Source organism: Hesperophylax consimilis, chromosome 9 (genome assembly GCF_061612785.1).
Source record: "Hesperophylax consimilis isolate HC1 chromosome 9, BYU_Hcon_1.0, whole genome shotgun sequence".
NCBI lineage: Eukaryota > Metazoa > Arthropoda > Insecta > Trichoptera > Limnephilidae > Hesperophylax > Hesperophylax consimilis.
Genome location: NC_142844.1, coordinates 26,448,050 through 26,474,006, shown reverse-complemented (window position 1 = coordinate 26,474,006; position 25,957 = coordinate 26,448,050). Strand labels below are relative to the sequence as shown.

The following is a 25,957-nucleotide window of genomic DNA, read 5'->3' as shown; positions in this document are numbered from 1 at the left end:
ATTTCGAGAAAATTCTGTTTTTTGCTGTGATGTTTTGATTCTGAATGATGACATCAAGAGATATTTAGTGTCTTTCACTCTACAACTTACGATTCTGTGCAAAGATTGCACTCATAAAAAAATCTATAAATTTGATGAAGGTTTAAAACACCACAACAAACTACCTACCTTTTTAGTTAACTTGTTTAACCTTGGCAGGTGAGTACGGGAAAATCACATTATTAAATTTTAATGTGAAGTGCCCAAAAACTTAAGTCTTCTTTGCCTAAGAACAATCACACTTCTAGAGTTCATTAGCGTTAATTTAATAAATAAAATGTTCTGAATCTCTCTCAAACCAGTATCAAGTAGACATAAACTATCATACGTTAAATGCTACTGTTAACTTCTAATTCTTACTTTACGATTATTACTACTCAATCTTTACTCTTGTCGGTTATTTTATGTTACTCTCGTGTCAAAACGCGAAGGAATTTATTATTATTTGACGGGGAAGTCAGTCTAAAGTCTAATTACATCTTCAGAAACTGTTCGTTTTTTTCCTGTCGCAAAAAGGCGATTATTTTCATAAACAATATGTTTTGAAACGCAGAGGAATGTGTGGCCTTACAACTTATATCTTATTTATTGCCTACTATTCTCCTCGATATATCTACACCACTAGTTACATTACTTTTCCACCCTTCACTCCGAGTACTGGACCAAGTGTTGCCGTTTGATTGCATGCTCAACGGATAGTGTACAGAAATATGCAAATGATGGTTCCATGATAACTCAACACAGTGACAATTCAACATACCTTTAAAAAGTGATATAAAATCATTAGAAACGATGAAAAAAAAATTTAAACCTAACCTAACCTACTTAACCCAGTTAATAAAGTTTTTGTTTCATCACTTTCCATGACTTTATATAACGTTTTAAAGATGCCATGAATTATCATTTTGATGATTTATCCGGTCACCGCAAATGATATGTATCATCAGAAAGTGTCATATACCTTACTACCTGTATATCTTCGCGATACAAATCTAAAATGAATTTTTATGATTCATGGCACCTAGGTAAATAAATCGTTTTTACCTAGATGCCATGAATCATAGAATAAAGTTTAAAAACATAGTTTTCCTCATTCCTAATTCGATGGACTAGCGCACATGGGTTAGGTACAGTTTTCAGTAAATACATTAACGTGTTTTGTAAAGCATTTCTCAAAATAATTTATTTTGTAAATACATCGATGTTTCTTAGGAAATTGACATTTCTTATTTCAATTGGAATGCATGAAAATACGATGTTTACATTAAAATGTGAAATAAGAATAATATTGTACATATTTAATTTACTATAATAAATAAATAAATAAAAAATGCTGCTTTAAATCTTACAATGAACCATTTTAAGGCGATGCACTACGTCGAGTAATATTTTAAATTGAGCCGCTATCAATAACAACCCTTACGTAGATGGCGATAAGGTTTAAATTCCCGTCCACCTGTTTTGATTTATGCAAGAAAACAACATGGCCAAAAATTTCCTTTTATTTTATTTTGTGGATGTTCAGGCATAAATATTTTTTTTTTTCGATCATTTTATAAATAACTTAACTTGCCACATTATACTATAAAATCATAACCGAAAATGGGTTCGTAAGTAGGAGATTTTGAACTTTAAAGCAGTTTTCATAGGCCTTTACATTATTTTTTTATGGGCTTATAAAAAGACTTATCTAAAAAATACTCGATTATTTTAAAGGTCAAGATGTATTCTACTCGCAGTATTTAATTATAGCATCTGAAACATTTCTAGACGACCAAATTTTCAAACCAAAAACACATGATTTTGCATTACTACGTATGGCATCGCCTTAACTTGAATTTTCAAATTGCACTTAACACATTAGTGCCCTAGGGCAAGTGCCAGTGTTAAGTGCCAGTGGTCGCAAAATGTGGCTTTTTGACTACTTAAGTGCGGCTCTTCGACGAGTGACGTGTTTAAAATACATTTTATTTTGCTAATTATTAATAGTACCTATTTCATTAACCAAAAAATATTTTTCTATCGATGGTAAAAATTACACTGGGTACGTACTAAATAAGTCGAAACTCCATGACTATTCTTTGAATTGTTAATTTGTGGACAATTAATAGTATTTTTATTTTTTTTTAATTTTCGATAAAAGAACTTCGATTTGTAATCAAAAACGTTAGTTAGTGAAAAAAGTAATTTCGTTGATATTTTTAAATATAATTATGATAAATTATGATACGTGTGTATTATGATGGTCAATTATCAACAGTACTACGTCTAAGATTTCCTTCGAGAGACAAATTTCTTTAAAAGAAACCTGTTTTTGTGAAATCTAGGTATGTTGGAATTAATTATTATAAAAAATTATTCCAGCATACCAAGTTTTAACCGACTTCTAAAAACAGGGTTCTCGTAAAGTAATTTGCCTCTCGAAGGAAATCGAAATCATTGTACTGCTGATATTTGGCACTTTTGATGGATTCGGAATAAACCATATTTAACCTTTTCAATACTAGTGTTCTTCCTAAGGAACATGAAGAAAAAAATTAACATCTCTTGATTTTGTGAAATAAATAGCCCATTAGTTAGCCGCATGTGAAGGACATTCTTTGTGGCGTCTATTTTTCTGCTAGATTGAAATCTTTACTATAGCAACAAATACCGAAATATATAGTGGGTGATGTAAAATACTCACGCGTATTCCGGCGTAATGCATAAAATTATTCCAGTTCATTAAAATTTTAATGTAAAAATTGAAAAAAGTATTAAATCATGTCAAAATCAGTTTATTTTATTAATGAATAATAATAAATCTGTATTTGAAATGTGTTAATCCGAATAATATTTTTTAAAGATTATTAACGGTTTTTTTGTTATTTGTTTTTGGGGTGTTATGCCGTGTTGCGCTAACTCCTTCTTTTAGCCAACGTTTCGGACAGCATTGCAGTGTCCATCATCAGGGCAGATGTGTTATTTAGTTGAAACGTTGGCTAAAGAAGGAGTTAGCGCAACACGGCATAACACCCGAAAAACAAATAGCAAAAATACTTTTGGCCGTGAAAATCTTAAATCATATTTTATTAACGGTGTTCATTCGGATGTTAAATTTCTGATCGTTAAATAGTTTTTTTGATAGGTAACCCTTATTCAAATATTTTATAAATACTTTCAGCTTCATCAATGCTACAATTATAATATCCCTTGATTTCTCACGGGTCCGCGTAAGTACATACCTACTAATGTCTATTAAGATATTATCCAACGTAAGTATGTTTGCACTTAACAAAAAACTTTTATTAATATTTAATTACAATTCGTGAGCTTTGTGAACTTGTTGATCTAAAAAAATATATAAATTTAAAAAAATATATACATGTAAAAAAATATGTACATTAAAAATATATACATTTAAAAAAATATGTACATTAAAAAATATATACATTTAAAAAATAAGTATATTAAAACATTTATACATTTTAAATATTAACATTTAAAAAACATATACAATTAAAAAATGTATACATTTAAAATATTATCCAACGTAAGTATGTTTGCGCTTAACAAAAAACTTTTATTAATAATCAATTACAATTCGTGAGTTTCGTGAACTTGTTGATTTAAAAAAATATATACATTAAAAAAAAACTCTTCCACTCTCCACACACATTCTTCCTATTTGATAGTATTCTTTGTTATTCATTACTCACACCTACAAAATTAAAAAGACATTTTAAGGACATACAAAATAGGTATATTAACCATGTATAATTTAAATTAGAACCGTACTGTGAATGTCCAAATAAATAAATGAGTTTCATAAAAATAGCGTAGGTATAAGTATTTATAATAACTTATTATTTCGGTTTTTTTTTCACACAGTCTAAGATATAAAAAATAATATTAGAAAAAGAGCTTAAATTGAGGTGATTGCGACTGTCCGGTGTTAGGCGAGCCACTGTCCTCGTAACGAAAATACCTATTTTCTCGAGAAGGTTACATCGACAAGAGCTGACATGCAGGAGGCATGTAATAATAAAAAAAGAATTTTCTATTTTTCATTTTATCGGTGGTATTTAACCCTTTCAGTACCGCACTTTTTGTATCCACATATAGACTATATTTATTGCTAAATATAATTTAATGAAACTAAATATAATTTAAATAAACGAAACGAATGAATTAGAATCTTGAAAAAGGAAATTAACACACTTCCCGATCGTGCTGCAACTCGGCAGATAGATTCGCTGTCGATGGCAAGCATTATTCTATCTGCTTTTGGTGCCATTATATTATAGTTAATATACTAAATAAATATCGACTCTATCGAATTAGAATTTGGCTGAGATGTTAGTGTTGTTGACTCCATTCCATGGAAAGGAAAGTTAATCCTAAGTCAAGCCAATATTTTTAGCTTCGCAATATTCACCAAAGTTCACAGCAGTTAAGAGCCTGTCCCAGGGAAGGAAGAATCAATCCACAGTCAAAGCAAAAAAAAAAAAAAAATACATCGATTAAAAAATTAGATGCATTATGGAATTTTTTTAAATGCTTCGTTTTTTGATTGTTGATTTTTAAAGAATTTAAAAATAAGAAAGTTACCAAAAAATATGAACACATAACAATAAAATACAGAAAGGTGAACACATAATATTAAAATACAGAAAGGTGAACACATAAACATTACATACCTGTGAGGTTTACCTTAATGACCGAACTTTGGTTTTACAAACTATTAAAAAGGTAAGTAGATGGTCATAAAATGGAAAACTTTATCAAAGTGCTTTAGAGCCCTCAGGTGATTTTTTACCTGCCATTAAATGGTGAATAGACGTGGCTGTTTACACAGGTGTATCACCTGTACCCGTAGCTCTAACGGGGAACCGGGCACTTATTTTACAGAAAGAATATTATGAGCAAAATGCAATTAAGTTCTTAATGACACAGGTTCCTAATAGTTACCTATTTACAGAAGAAATGTATTCGCTTTTTGTATAAAGGCTTTCACAATAATCACACTCACAATTTATAAAAAGTAATTCATACGAAGTAATGCAAAATCACATGTTTTTTGTTCATATCTTCGTCTTTGAAAAAATCTAGCATAGAAAAAAAATCTGCCGATAAAAACTGCTTTAAAGTTCAAACTTACAAAATCATTTTCGATTCAGTTTTATCGTATAATGTGGTAAATTAAGTTATTTACAAAATGATCGCTTTTTTGCAAAGGATAAAACACAATCTTTGGCGATGATTTTTTTTTCATAAATCAAAACAGGCGGCTGGTGTTAAGTAGGAATGTAAACCTAATCGCCATTTACATAAGGAGTTTTATTGTTAGCGGGGTGATTCTAAATGTCACATGACGTGGTTCATCCCCTGACGAATTAGATTGGAAGTGATCAAGAGGCAGAGCAAAGAAAAGGTGAATAGAGTAAAAAATAGACAATAGAGTAAAATAGAAGATTGGAACAGGATGAGAAGGACTAAATATTTGCTACCATAAAAGAAGCTATGTGATGTAATGACAGGACGATAATGAATATTATATCAAATACTAATTTCGGTGTCCGTGTAACTCTGGTTCAATCAACTCGAACTTATTTTGTGTTAAGCTTCAGACAAGCAATAAAGAACCTTCTTATAATATAATATTTTAAAGATATATTTTTTTAAATTATCATTATCTAAATTAAAACTGATTTTACAATAAGTCAAGATAGTGCTAGTCAATGTCTAAATGAAATACCTTTATATTCAATGGCTAGTAGCATTAATAAAATCATTAGTATGTATTAGAAAAACATTAAAAAAAACATTTTCTTTCCTTCTGTTATCTGTGCAAATTCTGTAACTTTAAGTAACTCAAAGGTCCCGAGTTCAAATCTCAAGGGCGTCTATACCTAAGCTTTTTTCTTGTAGTTATGATGGTATCTATGAATTTTGTTAGGCCAATTAATTTCATCGTTTAGCGGTAAACGGTTTATCTCGTTCTTACAACGTTTCTAATAAAAATATAAATAAAGTTCATAGATCTTTCGTTTACTTTAAAATGTGTTTATATTATAATGCTTTGAACGCAGGAGATCTAAACATATCGACACATTTGTTGCTTCGTTAAGTGAATTAATAATATCAAGAGTCGCGAGAAATAAAAAGCAAATAAACAAATTTATTTTTATATCAAAGTGAGCGAAATGATTAAACTGCCTTCGCGGTAATTGTAATTAATTTCAAAAGCTTGGAAGTAATATCGGTAACGTTCAATTTAGGTAGGATCAAGTTCATATTTATCTGGCTCCCCGTTGCGTTGCGGATATCGACCGGTAATTGCTGAAGTTTCAAGTATCATTATAATTTAAGCAAATTATATTCGATGTTTTCACAGGCAATTCGATGAATACTTTAACTATTAACTTCATGACACTGGTCGTAAATCGCGACCACTTTCATTTAATGTTTTAAGTCATATTGCAAAAGCTCAAACGAAAAACATTATAGGTATATATGTATGTACCAGTGCATTTAAAATTAATCAAATGGTTTATCAATCATTAAGGCTATTCTACTGTTAAGGCTATTCTATGGCAAAAAATCATAATTCAGTATATATTTACCCCGCAGCATATAGAAAAATTAGAACATAAATACAGTACTAGATTCACGCGCAATGACGGGTTAATAGTTCCGAAATTTAATAATAAATACGGACAGAGAATAAGGTTAAATATATGGTGAAAAATTGGCTATCGTCAAAAAAATATTTACATAAGTATGAAAAATTGTTGTTTCTGTAGATATAAGATGTAAATTAAAACGTATAAAAATGTGTATGTAACTAAACTTAAAGCACCTGTTGACAAGCCAATTCAATTGGCTTAGCAGGACTTGTTTGTTGACATGTATTAACTATTTATTCAATAATAAAAAAATAATAATTAAAAAAATATATTCTCAAAATTAGATTTAGCTAAACATGAGTTGTTTCATAGATAGTCCATATGGGTGACCGGATAAATCATCACATCTTTAAAAAGTTATACAAAGTCATGGAAAGTGATAAAACTTTATTAACTGGGTTAAGTAGGTTAGCTTAGGTTAGGTTAGGTTAGGTTAAAAAAATATTTTTTTCATCGTTTCTAATGACTTTATATCACTTTTTAAAAGTGTGTTGAATTTTCACTGTGTTGACTTATCATGGAACCGTCCATATGATGTTTTTTTCTGTTGCAGATGACATCTACATAATATAATTATATAAAAAAAATACGCCCTTATTCGAATGCAGCGCTGTGCCAAAATTTCAAAGCAATCCGTTTAGAACTTTCGGAGATTTAAGATTTTGAATAAACAAACATTTACATGTTTATTTATTTTTGTATTATTACTAATTATTTGAGATACTAGTAGTATTATAAAACTTATATTACATTTGCCATTTATTTTTCTCACTGGAATGTAGTTACAACAGCACATAATAAGTGTATCTTTAATATTACAAATAACTACAATAATGTAATGTACACTCCTCTTCCAACCACACTCTTCCATAGAAGAGTTGTGTTAAAATCTCACGCGTAAAAACCTAATGTTAATTTTATAATATACACTAACCTTATGTCTTTAATTAATTAAAATAAAAAAGTTGTGGTAAAGTTAAAAATATAATGTAACTACAAATTAATTAGGTACCAAGGGTAACTGCTGCTTAGCCCTATTCAAACAAAACTAAAAAAATTATATTTTTAATCCAAAGGTAAATTAAATATCTAGTATGAATATGTACTAGTTATATATTTGTAGTTAAAATTACAAAATAAGAGTTAAATATTTGGTAATCTTAGAGGAAAATTGGTTAATTATTTGTGAGTGAGTGATAAATACTTAAAAAAATAATTTGGTCTGTTTGCTATACGAATATGACGAAATACAAAGGTGAAGAAAAAAAATTTTGAAGGTCGTAAATTTATATCATAAAGACCGATTTACGTTGGAAAAATAAATTTAAATCACAAACCACCGATTTACGTTGGAAAATAAATTTGTTGCATGTAAATTAAAATTTCTACCAAAAAAACGTCGCTTTATTTTTAAAATATTATTCAAACATTAGATACGGCAAGACAAATTGTTGTAATAATTACAATTAACTGCCCCTAAAATCATGAAAAACTTAATTCTTCAATGGCCTACTATCATAATTTAAGACATTAATAAATAAAATAGCATACATACGTATTTGCTACACCTTTCTATTTAAAAAAAATAGTTATGTATACCGTGTACAACCGTATTTGGTAATAATGTTTTGAAAATATTTATATTAAGTGGAGAAATAATAAATGTTGGTGGTCAAAAGATATTGAAAGAATGTATATAAGATAAAGAACCGCGTTTTAATGGCAACGGTTAGGTACTCTATCATTATAAGCTGATTATAATTAATAATAATTTCTCTTCAACCTTAATACGGAGAAGCTTATAAGGAAAGGAATAAAAAAAATGTATTTCAGTAACTCAAAACTCGGAAAACTATCTTCATCCGATTAGTTGCCAAAAAGTCCAAAACTTTCTTCAACCGATTAGTTGCCAAAAAGTCCAAAACTTTCTTCAACCGATTAGTTGCCATAAAGTCCAAAACTTTCTTCAACCGATTAGTTGCCAAAAAGTCCAAAACTTTCTTCAACCGATTAGTTGCCAAAAAGTCCAAAACTTTCTTCAACCGATTAGTTGCCATAAAGTCCAAAACTTTCTTCAACCGATTAGTTGCCAAAAAGTCCAAAACTTTCTTCAACCGATTAGTTGCCAAAAAGTACAAAATTTTTTAGACCGATTAGTTTCCAAACCGTACAAAATATTTTCAACGTTTTCCTACGCCAAAACATAATTAATATATACGTTTATACACGGAGAAAAATGAGCATTGCTAACTTATTAAGAATCTCTTCAAATTATTCGTAATCTGCTTTTTTAACTGAGGGATTGCAGGCCCTTAACGAATGAATTGATAGGATTCCTGATAAACTTTTAGTAAAATACGAATGTCTTATCAGGATGTCGGAACACGTGTTGATAAAAATCAATTTAAATTAAAATCTCTGTGCATGAGGTAAAAAGTGTGAGGCGCAAAAAAGTCGTTCCATTTATATAAGGAATAAGTAGAGTTAAATGCTGTGAATTTAAATGATTTCCACTTCATGGCAAATAAGAATAAAAAAAAAAAACAAATTAATACTGTCAGGAAATTGTAACCCGGGAATGTTGGCATTTTTTGGTAGATATAATATTTTTTTAATCTATTTTGCCAACATAACATTATTAAGGTTATTGGAAAAGTATCTTTGCTACATATTTTTGATTTAATGCTCGGATCCAGTCAGACTATGACATCCCCATATGAAGAATGTTTGTGAAGCTTGAAGTGACTAAGAAGGGAGGAGGATATTGAGAAGAAGGGGGTGAAGGTGAGGTTGTAAAGTACCTGGCTATTCAGATCTGGTTAATAAAGAAGTTATGATTCTGGACGCCGATGACTCACCACGGCATTGCTAGGAGCGGGTTGTTTTTACAGAATTTGAACAATTCATCAAATTAAAGTTAATTTTCAGTTCTATGAAGCAACTGGTTCATAATGATATAAAAACAAAACTGTTTAGTTGTTTAAATTCTGTGATGTAGTCTATTAGGTAGATGAAATGGACCACTTCTACTTTTCTCGGTGAATTAGAATTTTCTGGATCCGTGAACTGGAGTTCCCGTTAAGAGATGATTTCTCGGCTGTAGAGAGAGACGGCAGTCGGTTTCTGTGCCGCGTCGCGATTGTAAACATTTGAATGCCCCACTAAATCCTCTCCTTGACCTGGCCTTCGGGGACCTACTAATACCTGATGCTGGTCTCTTTCTCTCTCATTATGAATCACTTGGTTTTGTAATTCTCTCGGCCCAGCGGCCATCGCGGCAGCGGCAAGTCGAGAATAGCAAAGCACGTGTACATTGTGGATAAGCGTGCAGAGGAATGCAAACTTGCCTTACGTGTATACACGTATGCTCACGAACTAGTCTTACGTTCATACACGTATATTCACGAGTCAGCCTTACGTGTATACAAGTATATTGACGAACTTGCCTAACGTGTATAAACGTATATTCGTGCTTTCACACGGATAAGCCATTTTCCAAGAAACATTTATACTTAATGCCGATTTGGGTTAATCAAAAGCATCTTTATTTACCCAACCTAAATTAATAGTACAGAAAATATGCATGATATCGATACATTTTTCAGCCAGACTATTTTGAGATTTTTGTGCGGAATCGATCGAGCTTTATTTCATCTTCTGAATTTCTATTTAAGAGTGAATTTTCCAACTCTTCTTTTAGTTAGAGTTTTGGCCAGCCTAGCAATGTTCATAATAAAAACGATTTTTCATACAGGAGTCAAAAATCATAAGAAAATCTAACAGTTGGTAATAGTAAATATATTCGTAATTAAATATTCTCAAATCAGGAAATAAGAGTGAAATCTAAAGTATTTTTTTTACATTGTCTCCACACAGGAGACTCTAAGACCTATTTCATCTTTGGGGATGCTGTGTGGAGGAAATGAAGGAGAGAAAGGTCTGGGTCAGTGTGTCCAGAAGTGATGGAAGTTTGAATTCATCCTTCCCACTGTGGTGCAAGGCGATGGGTAGAGAGAGACCTGCTGGAGAGGTAAATAGATCTCACTCCCACAGTAGGTAGGCAGAAGCATCAGCCGCCAAGACCTAGACAATTCTCACCCTATGAACCCGGTCACCCCTGCTAAACCACCAAACGCAGCGAACTACTTCGGGTGACATATGGCTGAGGTGTCGTTTATCCAATTAATATTTCTCGGGGCAGCGGTACCCATATACCCACCTCCAATGTGAAATAAATTATTTTAAGAATTTTCTAATTAAGGCTAATTAAGTAAATACATTCATATAAAGAAAAATGATTTTGGTTGAGGCTCCGTATGTAACTCCGGTTTAATGAACTCTAGAACTTTTGGTTTGTATTTACGTGCGATCATTTTTAAAATTATAGTGTTTGCTTGGAGAATTCAGAAAAATGATGTAGTACAATGTAATAATATTACAATGTAATATTTTTAACTGAAAATTTCTTTAATTGCCATTTTAGAAATTGAAACTGATTTATCTATAATTCAGAATTCAGTCTTTTATGGGTGGCCTAATAACGACATATGTGTATGAAAAGTTGCCGTTAAATGAAGAAGTATTAATTTAATACCCGCATATTTATTCCGCTATCGCGATGGAGACTCGAGGAGAGATTTATCTCGGTGAACTCTGGTAAATATCCGAGTGAGTAAACAGAACGATTTATAATATTATTTTATTTATTTATATTGTGAAGTCCCCACGAACCAAGTTCATGAATCCGCTTACATATAAAGGAGTCCATCATTCATACAAACTTATCAACGGGTCACGAACTGTGGCACATTTTTGATAAAACATAAAGTGACAGTACACGACGAGTCATATGGTCACTTTATACTTGACAAGTTCTCTGTTGCAGCGGATTGCAAGCAGCTGAACGGTGGTTGCGACTGGAGACCTTGTTGGCTCAACGGTTCTTCGGCGTTAATCTGTGGTTTTAGGTACTTGTTATGTTATTAAGTTTTGAATTAATCATGTTATGCAGTCACCGGATTAGTTTGTAAACAAAACGTGCTAATTATAGCTACATCATGATATTATTACTAAATATGGATGTTCGCTTAACGAAAATCGTTATTTACGCTTTACTGACGCACGTTTAGCTGCACAATTTCGTAATATCGACATTCTTAACAATAACCTTCAGAAATATCGAACCGAAGTATTTCGTACCACCACAGATTAATAAATGGGTACAGAATGTACTGAGATCATCTCCTATCCTTCTCCTTATCCTATTTTCCTAATCCCTTTACCTTTTTATTAGTTTTAAAGTAAAATAAAACTTTTACATCTAATTAAAACTAGCACAAAATACATTTTTGACTAACCTTTTTTTAATATTCATATTTATATCGCAAATAAAAAAAAAAAATCTCAAAACAAAAGCAAATTAACAAATGAAAACCAGGATTCTGTGCTACAATCATCTACCAAGATTGCAATATTTCAATTTATTTTATCAACACGTTCTCGTGCTAAGCGCACTGTGGAATGTTTTACCATTTTTGAATTAATTTTTTTTTAATACTCTACATGCAGCATCTTATGCAGATTTGTAAAAAATGAATGTTTTTCTTTCAAATGTAATCTCATTTCTGAAATTATACTAAAAGTGACACTGCGGTAAACTTCCCACAGCAATTAAGGTATTTTCGAGTGCTGGTCCTGGGCTGCCTCTCGGGGGGTAAGTTATGACGATGCAACGTCATATTTTTTGTTTGATAAAGCTTTTCCGGTGGGAACAAACTACGGGTCCATTCATAAGTCCCCCAGAGTGCGTGCTGTAATATCGCCAGGTAAAATATTCTAGCGGCTTGTCCTTTTGACGTTTTATGGCGGCCTCCCTCCGCTGTCACTTGTCGCGCAAAGGTTTATGGCTCTTCCACTTACAGCCTCTGATATTGTTTACGAATTAGATGTCTTTCAGCTCCGCATAAAGGTATGGCGCCAGCCATTGGAAGAAAAAAAAAGGCGCAAGAAAAAATTACGCAGCTTGAATTTATTTTGTTAATACCGATGGTTTAATGATGGCCACACATATTTTGAGGCTGTAAGGCGGTCTTTTTCACACAAAACTTAAATCTAGATTAGAGTAAAAAATACCCTACTAAACTGAATAATGTTTTGTTTAAATAAAAGATATATCAAATATCTAGTACGCCACTTTATTTATATAAGTTTTAAATTATGGTACACTAGCCATTAAATTATTAAATTTTTCGTATTTTTGAGGCAACTTCGGCATTTGAAGGGAGTTAATTAAATAAAATGCTGTCACGCAGGCAACACACTAATACTACAATATTATTATTAAGGCGATGCCATACGTAGTAATGCAAAATCATGTGTTTTTGGTTTGAAAATTCGGTCGCCTAGAAATGTTTCAGATGCTTTAATTAAATACTGCGAGTAGAATACATCTTGACCTTTGAAACAATCGAGTATTTTTTTAGATAAGTCTTTTTATAAGCCCAGAAAAAAATAATGCATAAGGCCTAAAAAAACTGCTTTAAAGTTCAAAATCTCCTACTTACGAACCCATTTTCGGTTATGATTTTATTGTATAATGTGGAAAATTAAGTTATTTATAAAATGATCGAAAAAAAATAAATATTTATGCCTGACAAAATAGAATAAAAGGCACTTTTTGGCCGTGTTTTTTTCTTGCATAAATAAAAACAGGCGGAAGGTGTTGAGCGGGAATTTAAACCTTATCGCCATCTACGTAAGGGATGTTATTGATAGCGGCTCAATTTAAAATATTGCACGACGTAGTGCATCGCCTTAAAGATGCAAGATTAAATATAATTTGTGCATTTATGTTTCAAGATAATAATTTGACTCTAAATGCACGTCTTAATAGTCTCCTTACTCAACAGCTTGGGAATAGCATACTATTTCCTTTAGTAATAATAACAAGTTTTCTCCAAGATCCGTATTCACCCCTTATAGGACGTTTCACACAGCATCTTTGAAGATGGAAACCCACGGTTACTCACGCGAGAATTATAAAAAAACTAAATTCCTTATTATGTCTCCATGTTTTACTGTAACATGAGATAAGCTGCAAATTGTTCTTGGCCCTTGCACGCATTAAGCCTCTACAATCGTATTCCGTTAGAAACACCATTAAAAAGTGCTTAATTTTATCTCATTACTAGAATAATTAAAAAGAGATTGGCCACACGCAGCAGTTAGCGGCTGTGGCATGGCTTTATTGCATCAGCGAGAAAGTTTCCTACTTATATAGAATCTAACGCTGCCCAGCGTCCAAATTACGAGGATTATTAATATGAATACTAGACGTAGGTATGTACGTATACCAAACACTTGCACAAGTGTTGTAATCACTACAAAATTACGGCTCATCCGCATTCTTGCGAGAATTGAGCATGTGTAAGTAAAATACAAGTATTCCGAGGAAACTCAACATCTTTGATAGCATTAACTCTTCAGGTCCGTGTAATTGAGTACATTGTATATTAAAGCACATTTGTGCACGTAAAAGGAACCGAAATATAAAAGCCACGTTCGCATGCAAAAACAAATACGTGCTCTTTGATTTCAGGAAGAAACGAGGCAAGTACAAAATGATAAAAAAGCTATACCCTTGAAATTGGTTAAAGCGTGATCATTTGGTTTTCAAAAGTTTAAAGAAAACAGATTCTACATCCTGTCAAGTTTTTAGTTGTAATGTTTCGTTCAAATTACTTATCAAATTCACACCAGTAAATAAAAGTGTTTTACCAGAGCCAATTGTTTTACAGAATTTGAACAATTTATCAAATTTCAAAGATAATTTTCAATCTGTTCTATTTAAGTTCTGTTTTTATTTCAGTTCTGTAAACCAACTGGTCCATAATGGAATAACAACCGAATTAGAATAGGACATTCACAGAAGTTGAAAATTAACTTAGTCTTGTGACCAGGATTTTAATATTATGATATTCGGCTAACTGGGCTTGTCTTAACCAAAAAAATATTGCTTTAATCTTCAGTAGATGACACTTCGGATATAAAAAAAATGTAAATACCGAACAAGAGTCTCAACTGTGGCACCGCCCAATTGTGGTAAAATTGTGAGGCTGATGGTTGTAGCGAGGGAAAGGAGATGGGGAAGTTAACCTAGCTGTTCAAATCTAGTCACTAAACACAGCTAGAGCAAAAACATACAAATGTTAAACGAAATAACCCTTCACGACAATGTAAAATCAATAAATAGTTTCATTGCAAATTAGACTCTGAATAAAGCGTTATAAACAAAACTAAGAAATTCAAAAAAATGTTTGTAAAAAAGAGCAAATCTCAAAGCGACGCGTGCGGTTTTTCATTGAAATTCCGCATAGTATTATTTATCACAGCGATTTTATTATTATAACAACTTGTACTCGTTCATGACTACTTCTCAGTAATTCGATATATGAGCAGCACGTAGCTCGTAGTTCGTAGGTACGGTTGTGGGTATTTTATAGCGGAGTCGAAGCGTATCAAATGCGAATATTTCTTACGGAAAGACGACAGGAAACAACAATACCAGGAATCGGCTACAAATTATTAGCTGCGCGTAGAAAGTGCATTTAATGCACTTTTCAATTCGATCATTTTCTTATGTTGCGGTTCAGATATTATAATGATATTATGACCGTTTGAAATTTCGAAAAAATAATTAAAACAAAGTAGCCCAATCCAAATGATGAATAATTAATTGATGCGCTTTGCGTTTTTATAAAAAATAATTGTGTTGACTATAAAAAAAAGCTTTCCATTTAAGCCAAAAGCTGTGAAACAGAAAACTCCCAAACCGTGAGCTTTTTAATTATCAATTTCGTCCTCTGTAATAAATACTCTGCTATGTAACTGGTTATAGAGTGTTTGTGGTATAAATAGGTAAATTAATAGAGTTACTTCTGTCTGAAAAAGGCGATGCACTACGTCGTGTAATATTTTAAATTGAGCCGATATCAATAACAATCCTTACGTAGATTGCGATAAGGTTTAAATTCCCGCTTAACATAATCCGCCTGTTTTGATTTATGCAAGAAAAAAACACGGCCAAAAAGTACCTTTTATTTTATTTTGTGGATGTTCAGGCATAAATATTATTTTTTTCGATAATTTTATAAATAACTTAATTTGCCACATAATACAATAAAATCATAACCGAAAATGGCTTTGAAAGTAGGAGATTTTGAACATTAAAGCAGTTTTCATTGGCCTTATACATTCTTTTTTCTGGACTTATAAAAAGACTTATATAAAAAATACTCGATTATTTTAAAGGCCAAGATGTATTCTACTCGCAGTATTTAATTAAAGCATCTGAAACATTTCTAGGCAACCAAATTTTCATACCAAAATCACGTGATTTTGAATTACTACGTAGTGCATCGCGTGAAAATATTTAATAAAACACGATTCGTTTAAAATAGACCGAAAATCTTTAGACAAATGCCCAAGTTTCATTCGAATATACGCTATTTTTTTTTAATGTAACATATTAAATAAAGAAGAATTTTTTTTTAATACATTTTGGAGTATGATTGTGATTTTTTTCTTTTGAGTTTGAGCTCTACAAATGTTTAGATATTATCTTAAAAAATAACATTCTTTTTTTTAGGAACTATAAAAAGTGTTCAAGAGTAATATAGATCGGTAGAAATTAGGAATGCGGGGTCTTAAGTATACCGGGTTGAGAATTGCTGGTCTATCCTATGTATTTATACCAAGGGGACTGTCTACTAAACAATGAATTCTCTGAACTATTCAATCCGAAAACTATACACACATAATATAGAATTTTGCTTATCTAGCGAAATGCTGCTGTACTGCCGCAGATAAGGGAAATCCCAACCAAATTAGAATGCAATATTTTACTACGAGTTATTTTTTTATTGTGTTATATAATTATTTCATTCAACGAAATCGAGACAAAAAGTGATAAGGATAATCAAACATATTCAAACCTTGTTATTATTTTTAAATATCAGAACAATATTGTATTTTTTTAAATTTGTTTATGATATCAATTAATTTATATTGTACGACGTACATAATTGTTGTAAGTAAGGCGAAAAATATGTGGATACCTACGAAGGTGGGTATATAATCTACAATAATAACATTTTTAACTTAGGTTAAACAGTCATAATGGTTTATTTTTGGAGTATTATACCGTGTGGAGCTAGCTCCTTATTTAGCCAACGTTTCGGATAGCATCAGAGCAGATGTGTAAACCAAAGGCAATGTCAGGACAGATTACACATATACCCCGATGGGCTAAAGAAAAAGGTAGCGCAACGTGGCATAATATCCCAAAAATAAACCATTTTAATACTTTTGGCCGAGAAAATCTCAAATACAGGGTTTTCCAATAAGAAGTGTTTTTTTGAATAGCTCGCTATTTCGGTAGATGTTACTTTTCAAACTGTCATTTTTTGACATTTGATAAGTAGAAACTACGCCATTAATAAAAATAGAACGGTACACGCTTCAACAAGGCATTGAAATTATTAAAATTCACTTGAGTGAATCAAATGTAAATCACTTGAGTGATGAGGCCCATTTCCACCTCGGTGGCTTCGTCAACAAGCAAAATTGTCGCATCTGGGGCTCGGTTAACCCAAGAGTTATTGTTGAAAAGCTTCTCTATCCTCAACGTGTGACTGTTTGGTGCGGTTTATTGTCCGGCGGAGTCATTGGACCTTACTTTTCCAAAAATGAGGCTGGAGCAACAGTTACGGTGAATGGATTGCGCTATCGAGAGATGATTAATGATTTTTTTTATTATTGAAAACCGTGCACATCTAGGTTATGCAGATCTAACAAACATATTATTATTTAAGATTCCGTAGAAGCAGGCTAAACAGATTTTAGTCCTCACAAAACACTGAAGAATTAGAATGAGAAGATGGAGAAGTACCTAGCTATTCAGATCTACTCGTAAGTAATGTTATGCAATTCAAGCAACTTTTCCATTTTGATGGGTGTTCTCTTAGCAGGGCGATATTGTGAGTATTTTCCACTCCGAAACGAGGTGCATATTTTATCCGCACCTTTCATAACTAAAATCTGTTAAGGTTTTTTTTTACTAGCCCTCGCTGACTTTCAAACCCGTGACGTTTGCCTTCAGAGACTATGAGCTTAAAGCTCTGAAGTGGAACAGATTAATTCAGTACCAATCATATAATGTAATTTGAATGGTAACACAAGCTCCCGGCAGTGAATGTGTTAAGTATATAAAATTACAAACACCATAGAAATTATAAATCGTCCAAAAATTAACTAGTATTAGTATATACTTATTTTAATTGATTTTTAATTGCATTTTGAGTACCTACTTCAAAGGTTTTTTCACGGGAGCAATTAAAAACAAATTCACAAAGCCGTCGGTCATTGTTAGTTTCGATTCATGGCACACGCATAATACTTGGAATAGGTCAAATAGGACTCTACATACATACTTGCTGTGATACTTTAAACATGGCAGAATGTTAAATAAATTTATAAACAGAAAACATATACGTAAGGCACATGTGTTCTGTATACAAAATCATAATAACGCTGTGCAAATTCTAACATTTGTAAAATATTGGTGGAAGTGAAATTGTGTTCGAATACCTATTAGGTAATGTACATATTTACACCATTTGAAAGATATTTAAAAGCTACTATGTTTGTAAAAACTGGAAAACAAACAAATTCAAGAGAGAAAAACTGGGTAACACACACACACACACATATAAGAGAGAAAACTGGTTAACATATACATACAAGAAAGAAAAACTGGGAAACACACACATATAAGAGTGAAAAACTGGGTAACACACATATATAAGAGTGAAAACTGGGTTACACACACATATAAGAGAGAAAAACGGGGAAACACACATTTATAAGTGAGAAAAACTGGGTAACAATACATATACGACACAAAAACTGGTTAACACACACGTAGAAAAGTGGTAGCTGAGATATGTTATTATTTTTTGATTATTATCTGTAAAAAAAAACTCTCCACTAAATCAACATTAATGTTGTGATCAAATTTATATGGTTGTTTAGCCAACACCGTGTGCATATATATATGTTTTTTGCATAATAAATTGTACAAAAGTTACCACATCGTTCATAAATTTCTTTTATGTGTACCTACTATGTACACTAATTTAATTTTCCTTTTATTGTAAAAAAATGAAAGAAATGCGTTTTTTTTATAAAAATCTGTTACAAAATTTAAATAATCCTGATCGTAAAAATATAACCAATATTATTTTGTGGTACATGATTCTGATTTGTAATTGAAACATTGTTTGTTTGATGTTAAAAAAAACAACCTTCAGCCTAAGAATGCACGAATTGTCATGGATTTCTTAGATTATGGTGTTAGCCCGCATTAGAAATCTTTTTATTTATTTAAAAACACAATTTTCAATCACAGAATGTTTAGAATATAACAAACCGTGTGTTTTAACTAAGGATAACAAATCAAGTGGCATAAGCAAATCCTATAAATAACTACAATACACAATAATAACATATAAAAGTCATATCTATGCACTGAAATAAACTTTTCTTTCAGTTTGATTTGGAACGTGATTTCAGCAGTTATTTTGTTTATAGATTGGGTACTAATGTACTCGTAAATCATGGCGTGATGGTTTCAGAAACACAGTTTCAAGCACGTATTTCTAATAATAATAATATGAACACATTATTACACAACGGAATTAATTTTATTTTATGTGTTTATGTGACTACTTTTCGCGGTTGATAAGGGAAAATTTACAATTGATATACGGCTCGGGTTTCTTTAAACATCAAATGAAACGCATCCATAATAATAAACAGCCAATTATCGGACAATGTTTATTCTAATAAAATTAAAATTATATTAAGGCGCTGTACTACGTCGTGTAATATTTTAAATTGAGCCGCTATCTATAATAACCCTTACGTAGATGGCGATAAGGTTTAAATTCCCGCTCAACACCATCCGCCTGTTTTTATTTATGCAAGAAAAAAACACGGCCAAAAAGTGCCTTTTATTCTATTTTGTCAGGCATAAATATTTATTTTTTTTCGATCATTTTATAAATAACTTAATTTTCCACATTATACAATAAAATCATAACCGAAAATGGGTTCGTAAGTAGGAGATTTTGAACTTTAAAGAAGTTTTCATGGGCCTTATACATTATTTTTTTCTGGGCTAATAAAAAGACTTATCTAAAAAATACTCGATTTTTTCAAAGGCCAAAATGTATTCTACTCGCAGTATTTAATTAAAGCATCTGAAACATTTCTAGGCGACCAAATTTTCAAACCAAAAACACATGATTTTGCATTACTACGTATGGCATCGCCTTTACAAAGTTGATAGTGTTGGTTGAAATAGCTTATGTTTTTGTTGTTAATGGTGATAGAAATAAATCGTGATAAGGAGATAATTATTATAAACATACAATAAACATGTGCGATTTTAATCATGTTATTAGGAACCGTCGATCATAACGATTGTTGCAGGTGCTTGCACTCGGTTTAAACAAAAAGCATTGAAATAGTAAATTATTTATGTTCGGAGAAGGCAAACTTTTACGCCCCCTTTTCTTAATATCGATACAGCGGAAACTGTAATTTTGCCAGGTATCTGCGAACGACTTTTGCAGGTGTTTATATTTTATTTTAGTATCTATTCGTATAATGTCTTCATTCACAAGATTATTCATAGATAAATTACTTTGATTCGCATTGGTAAAATGTCAATACAACTTCTTTTATTGCTTCCAAGTTTGTTACAGATAATGTTGAATGCATATAATTAAATTTAATATTATTCAAATAAATTTAATGTCCAGGATGTTCAAATTTACTACTCAATAAAACATCTTGAAGTTCTTTGTATTTTAATCAGACATACTTTCGTTTAATACCACTGTTAAAACAAGTAAAATTTATTACACGATTACTATTACTAAGCGAGATGAAATCCTTGGATTTTGAGAGGTCTTGAACTGCTGCTTGCCAAACACATTGCTTTTAATTTTTATGTTTGTATCATTATTTTAAATTAAGACAATGATTTAGTTTTAATTCAACCAACAGTTAAATGAAACTCGAATATTTCTAAATACGAATTTTGCAAGGAATTTTGTGTATGTATACGTAATGTTAAAAAAATCCATAGTTGAGGTAGTTTTTTAAGTGAAACTGATCAACAAAAATCTGCTGCCGCCGGGTTTGACTCTGAAGTCGGCAATCATAAAAACAGCGGCTAACATGCATTTAAAAAAAATCTGTTTCTACTGTGTACATATACTAACAACATGGAATAATGTTTTGACAAGTTCATGCACAATTTTATCAAACTCCTGAAAAATATAAAATATCCTGAAAATGTCCTGAATTATGAAAACGTTGGGTTCGGTGGGTGGCGGGGAATCGAACCCTGGCTCCGGGAATCTCTAGACAAGACGTAGCTCACATCCACAGAGAAACTGGTTTAGTTTGGTTGGAGAAACAAAACACAAATCTGTAAGGAAAAGAGTTGGAGCACCAGAGCTGCAGCAAGTGGTACGAGTAGTGAGTAGGGAGATGGTAGGCAGTGGTCGCAGCTCGCGGCAAGTACTCGCACGAGAAGATAATACACTTGACACTAAATATCTCGTGAGAGCAAGCTGCTAGACTTATAAACAAGTGAGGCACGTTTCTCCAGCTTTCAATAGGGGATATAAAGAAGCGCAAAATACCTTGAACAAAAATCTCGTCATCCGTTAGAAAAGTCCTCAATTGTCTGCGCACAAACAGTAAAGATAACATCTCACGAAAACTCCAATATTTTGTAATTTTTCACAACATAAGTCACCACCATTGAAGAAAATTTCATTCACTATAACAATAATTTGTACGTGGTCACAACCCGCACACACATGGCACTAGTTCCCACAATTCACAGTACTCCGTATCTGTATTCCAGAAAGGAATGAGGAAAATGAAGCAGTATTCCCGTGGATTTGGAACTTGAGATTTCACTACAACCGTGGCGGAGTATCGCTCGAGACGCCCAGACAGAGTGGCATTTCGCTTCTGACTAAACGGGTTTGGTGCTCCGCTAAGTGCTGCCACCGACTCGACTCGGTTCTGTGCGGTGCGCGCTCAGTACAGTACAGTATAGTAGTAAACGTGAGGCAGTAGGCAGTAGGCAGTAGTGAGTTTAGATAGAGAGGTAAGGTAGGTAGGTAGCAGCAGCAGCAGGGTGTTGCGAGCAGTGTGTGGCTTGCACCTTGCAGTGACTAGTATAGCGGAGATACTGCCGAGGCACTCGCCGCTGCGCCCGCTCGCCGGCTCCCGCCCGCGCCGGCCAATGGCAGCGAGGTATCGGCCTACTAACCGAAAAGGTGGGCTCGAACCTCATTGTTGAGGATGCCCCTTATGTATAGCAAACCATTCGGGGTGGTTGTCCAGGAAAATAGACAAAAAAACACCAATATCTCCACATCTAGGCGAGGGGGCCGCCTTCCCGCTGCCGATAAGGATGCACAATCCCGGAAAATAACTTCGAACGCTCTCTCCCGCCAGCTTTGAACACACTATAACCTTTAAACGGACATAAACAATTCAATAAATTTCAAAGTTAATATTCTAATTATGTTATTATTCAAGCAAATAAATGTGAAACAAACGTTCCACGATGAGATAATAACAGAATTTCCAGAGAACATTAATGTTAACTTTGAAATTTGGTAAAATATTGAAATTTTGTGAAACAACCCAAATTTATTAAGAAAAAAATATATTATTTGCATTTACTGTCGCTTTTACACAATATATATTTAGGTAGGTACTAATGTAAAAGTATTAGACACTCTGATGCAAATTTACGTAGGTACTTGTACATACGCTTTATAAATACTTACAAAAACAATTTTGAAATGGAGTGAGATCGCTTTCAGCAAACAGATTATTTTCATGAAAGGCTTCGGCATGGAAGATTTTATTTTTTATCAACAGCAAGTTAAAAGCAAGGACTAAAAAACTGTATAATTTAAATTTAAGTCAGAATATAATCTTTTCACTGGCGTAGCTATGAAATTGATAGGGGGCGGCATTTTTTGCGACCTCTACTTAAGACATCTTATTATTTATATCACATTGATAAAAGAGATGGTGCAAATAATATTGTTGTGTTTTCCAGGAATGTATTTAATTATTTATTAAGTAATACATTCAAATTAACATAGCAATAATTAATAATAACAAAATAACACTAACAGATCAGTTAGACAAGCGTACAAAGAAAACATAAAAACTCCGACAGTAAATTCAAGGTTTGGACTAAGACAATACCAATACCATGCTATAAAAGCTTTCAACAGTGTAAAACTTGAAATTTAAATTGAGGAAAATAAAAATAAATTCACACACAAAATTACAAAATGGATTAAAGAACAAAAAAGACAATATTACCAAAATGTCATAGCATAAAATAAAAATAAAACCTACACGTAACACACAAAACTAATTTAAACACACATCAGTCACAAACACACAAGATTATATTTCAAATGTATCATTTTCTCTTTAAATGTATTATGTAGATTATATTTTCATATTATAAAATGAAGGCCTCAGCACGGGCAAGCCACCCAGTGAGGCCAACATTACTGGAAAACTTTTAAATGTAAAAAATATTGTACCAAATAAAAAAATAATAATAATTTTTACCCAGCTCCATGAATGGGATTTTGTAGTCTTGAAATCTTCCTCGGACGTCCCAGACATCTTTTACCTTTCAAACCACTCTCTAAACACTACGCGTACTAATAAGAACAAGCTTTGATATTTTCATCGAAATCGGATGCATAGAGTAGGAACGCGTACGGGACAAACAAAGAAACAACAATTTTTATATAAGCAATAGAAGATAATGATGTAAGCAAAAAAAAGGAAGAAATTTCTGATTAAAATTTTTATTATGGAAATAGTGAAAATATCGACGGAACTGTGTTTATTTGTAAGCCTATGTAGCCTTTTAGGGAAAACATTTTATTTAAAAATAAATAAATAAAAATTTTGATGAATAAACAAAGAACAACTCGGGAAGTTTCAATCTACGAGTACTATTCTTTTACTTTTACACAATACTGAGTCCGACGGGGGGGAGGAGGGTTTGATCGCCCTGAACCTTTTCCTTATATACGCCTTTCCCAGTTCAAGAATCATTCATATATTTTACATAATACTGATTACAAAACATACAAATAGTATTTAAGACTAGACAATACCCTAAAATAAAGCCAAAATCTTAAAGAATGTAAGTGTGCACAAACATTGCGACGCGCGGAGTATTCGGACAGACCTGCGGTTGAATTTGCCTTATCACATCTCTAAAATAAAGTGGGAATCTTAACGACATCAGTGATGAATTTATGAAAAAACAATATTCATTTGTTTTAATTATTTTGTCGTAAACATATAACTAAAATCTCAAAGGTTTCTAGAGTTACTAATTCATCGTCCAGAAAAATAAAACTGGTGCTTACCGCTAATTTCCTAGTTGAACGTTTCATACCTAATTTTCCAACCGTTTTAGGTAAAATATTTTAATGGCTTAGGTCCTATTTTTATTAATCTTAAATGTAAATAACTTATATCCGTAGAGAACCCTCTAGAAACATTTGAGATTTTGGTAATACGTTCATCGGAAATAATTAAAATGTGAGCATTGAGCGGATTAACGGGGGTATCTTAGATTCTTATGTCACCTTAATAATATAAAATTCAAAGTTTGAAGGATTTTTGTGTTAGGTTAGGTTAGGTTAAACATTGTATCCGTGGCCATAGAGCACCAAATAATAAATATTTTATCTAAAAAACTAGTTTAAAACTTAGTATTGCTGGTGGCAGGACTACATAAATTTATATATAATTAAAATTGAAACCAAATGCGCCACAATATTTGCGTCAAGAAAAATAAGCGAATAAATTTAAGGAATTCCGCACTACTTGGCGCCACAAGAAGCCAATAAATTGATCATAAGTTTGTATTTCTCGATTTTCATACAAAATTCAGGTCGTAATTTAACTTAATGGCATTATTATCGCTTAATTTGTGCGAAAACCTTCAGAAATATGCGATATTTTCGCATAAGGTGTTAAATAAATAACCGTGAACCGGATTCATAATAGACTCCCATATAGAAATCAACTTTTTCTTTAGTGCTTAATTTATGCTGAGTCTTGTCGTTCTTTTATGGACGCCTGTAATATCTGTGTTTATTATTAATTTAATCAAGTCACTGAAATGAATTCATTTTAATTCACCGAATATGTATTTGGATTTAATCCTTCATAAATAAAAAAGACAAATATTCAACCAGGAAAAGCAAAGTTTTTTACTATAAACATCTATTTTGAAGTGTCAGTATTATAATATTTTTTTTGGCTTGACTGATAGAACCTTCCAATCCAGGCACTGGAAGTCTACCAACCGAGCCAAATCCCGATTGGATAAAACCGGCAGGTATATGCTGTGATATCATTGAATTTCAGAGAAATGCGTTTATGTCCACGCGTGTTTTTTTTAACATTAAACCCACCCAGGAGGCCCAGATTAAAAAAAATCCCTCACGTTCTATTTCATCTTTTATAATGCTGTGTGGATGGGCTTTTTTAAAGAAAGGAAGGAGTGGAAGTTCTGGTAACGTAAAAAGGTATGAGGGTTGGTTAGGAATCTAGGGATCAGTGCGTTCAGGAGTGACGGACATATTATTATATCCCTCCCATTGCGGCGAAAGGCGATGGGTCGAGAGATCAGTTGGAGAGGTCAAATGGTCTTCCCAAACTAGCCTCTCTCGATCTGGTAAGCCACGTAGATAGTGGGCAAGCGCATCCCTCACTCGATGAACCAGGGCACCCCGGCAAAAACTGCACAAATTTGCACACTTGACTTTCAAAATAAAATAAATGTCGCTTTCTACACACAACTTTTAAAAACTCCCCAATCCCCTTTTCCCATCCCTTGTAGCAGTATTTTGATAGTGAAAATTACTGTCTACATGTGATTTTGAAAAAACCCTGCGTGAAGCCCGGGCGACGCCGGGATCAGTTATAAATTATCTATTAATATCTACATAAATAAAAAAGAGTCTAGGAGTGGCTTTATTTTTTATACAAATCTACGTTTTATTCCGAGATCGAGGAAATTTTACAGACTTGACCTTTGA

The 25,957-nt window shown here is 32.3% G+C and overlaps 1 protein-coding gene across 3 annotated transcripts in view; it reads right to left on the bottom strand.

Moving 5' to 3' along the window:
- The window catches only part of dpp (decapentaplegic morphogen), a 34,119-nt gene extending 12,107 nt beyond the window's left edge, over positions 1–22,012 (bottom strand). For all 3 annotated transcript variants that reach the window (XM_089635831.1, XM_089635832.1, XM_089635833.1), the window contains exon 1: positions 21,482–22,012. In XM_089635831.1, coding sequence (XP_089491957.1) covers positions 21,482–21,502 — 21 coding nt within the window. In that variant the 5' untranslated portion in view covers positions 21,503–22,012. The remainder of the gene's footprint in view (positions 1–21,481) is intronic.
- Between the last annotated feature and the right edge of the window lie 3,945 nt (positions 22,013–25,957).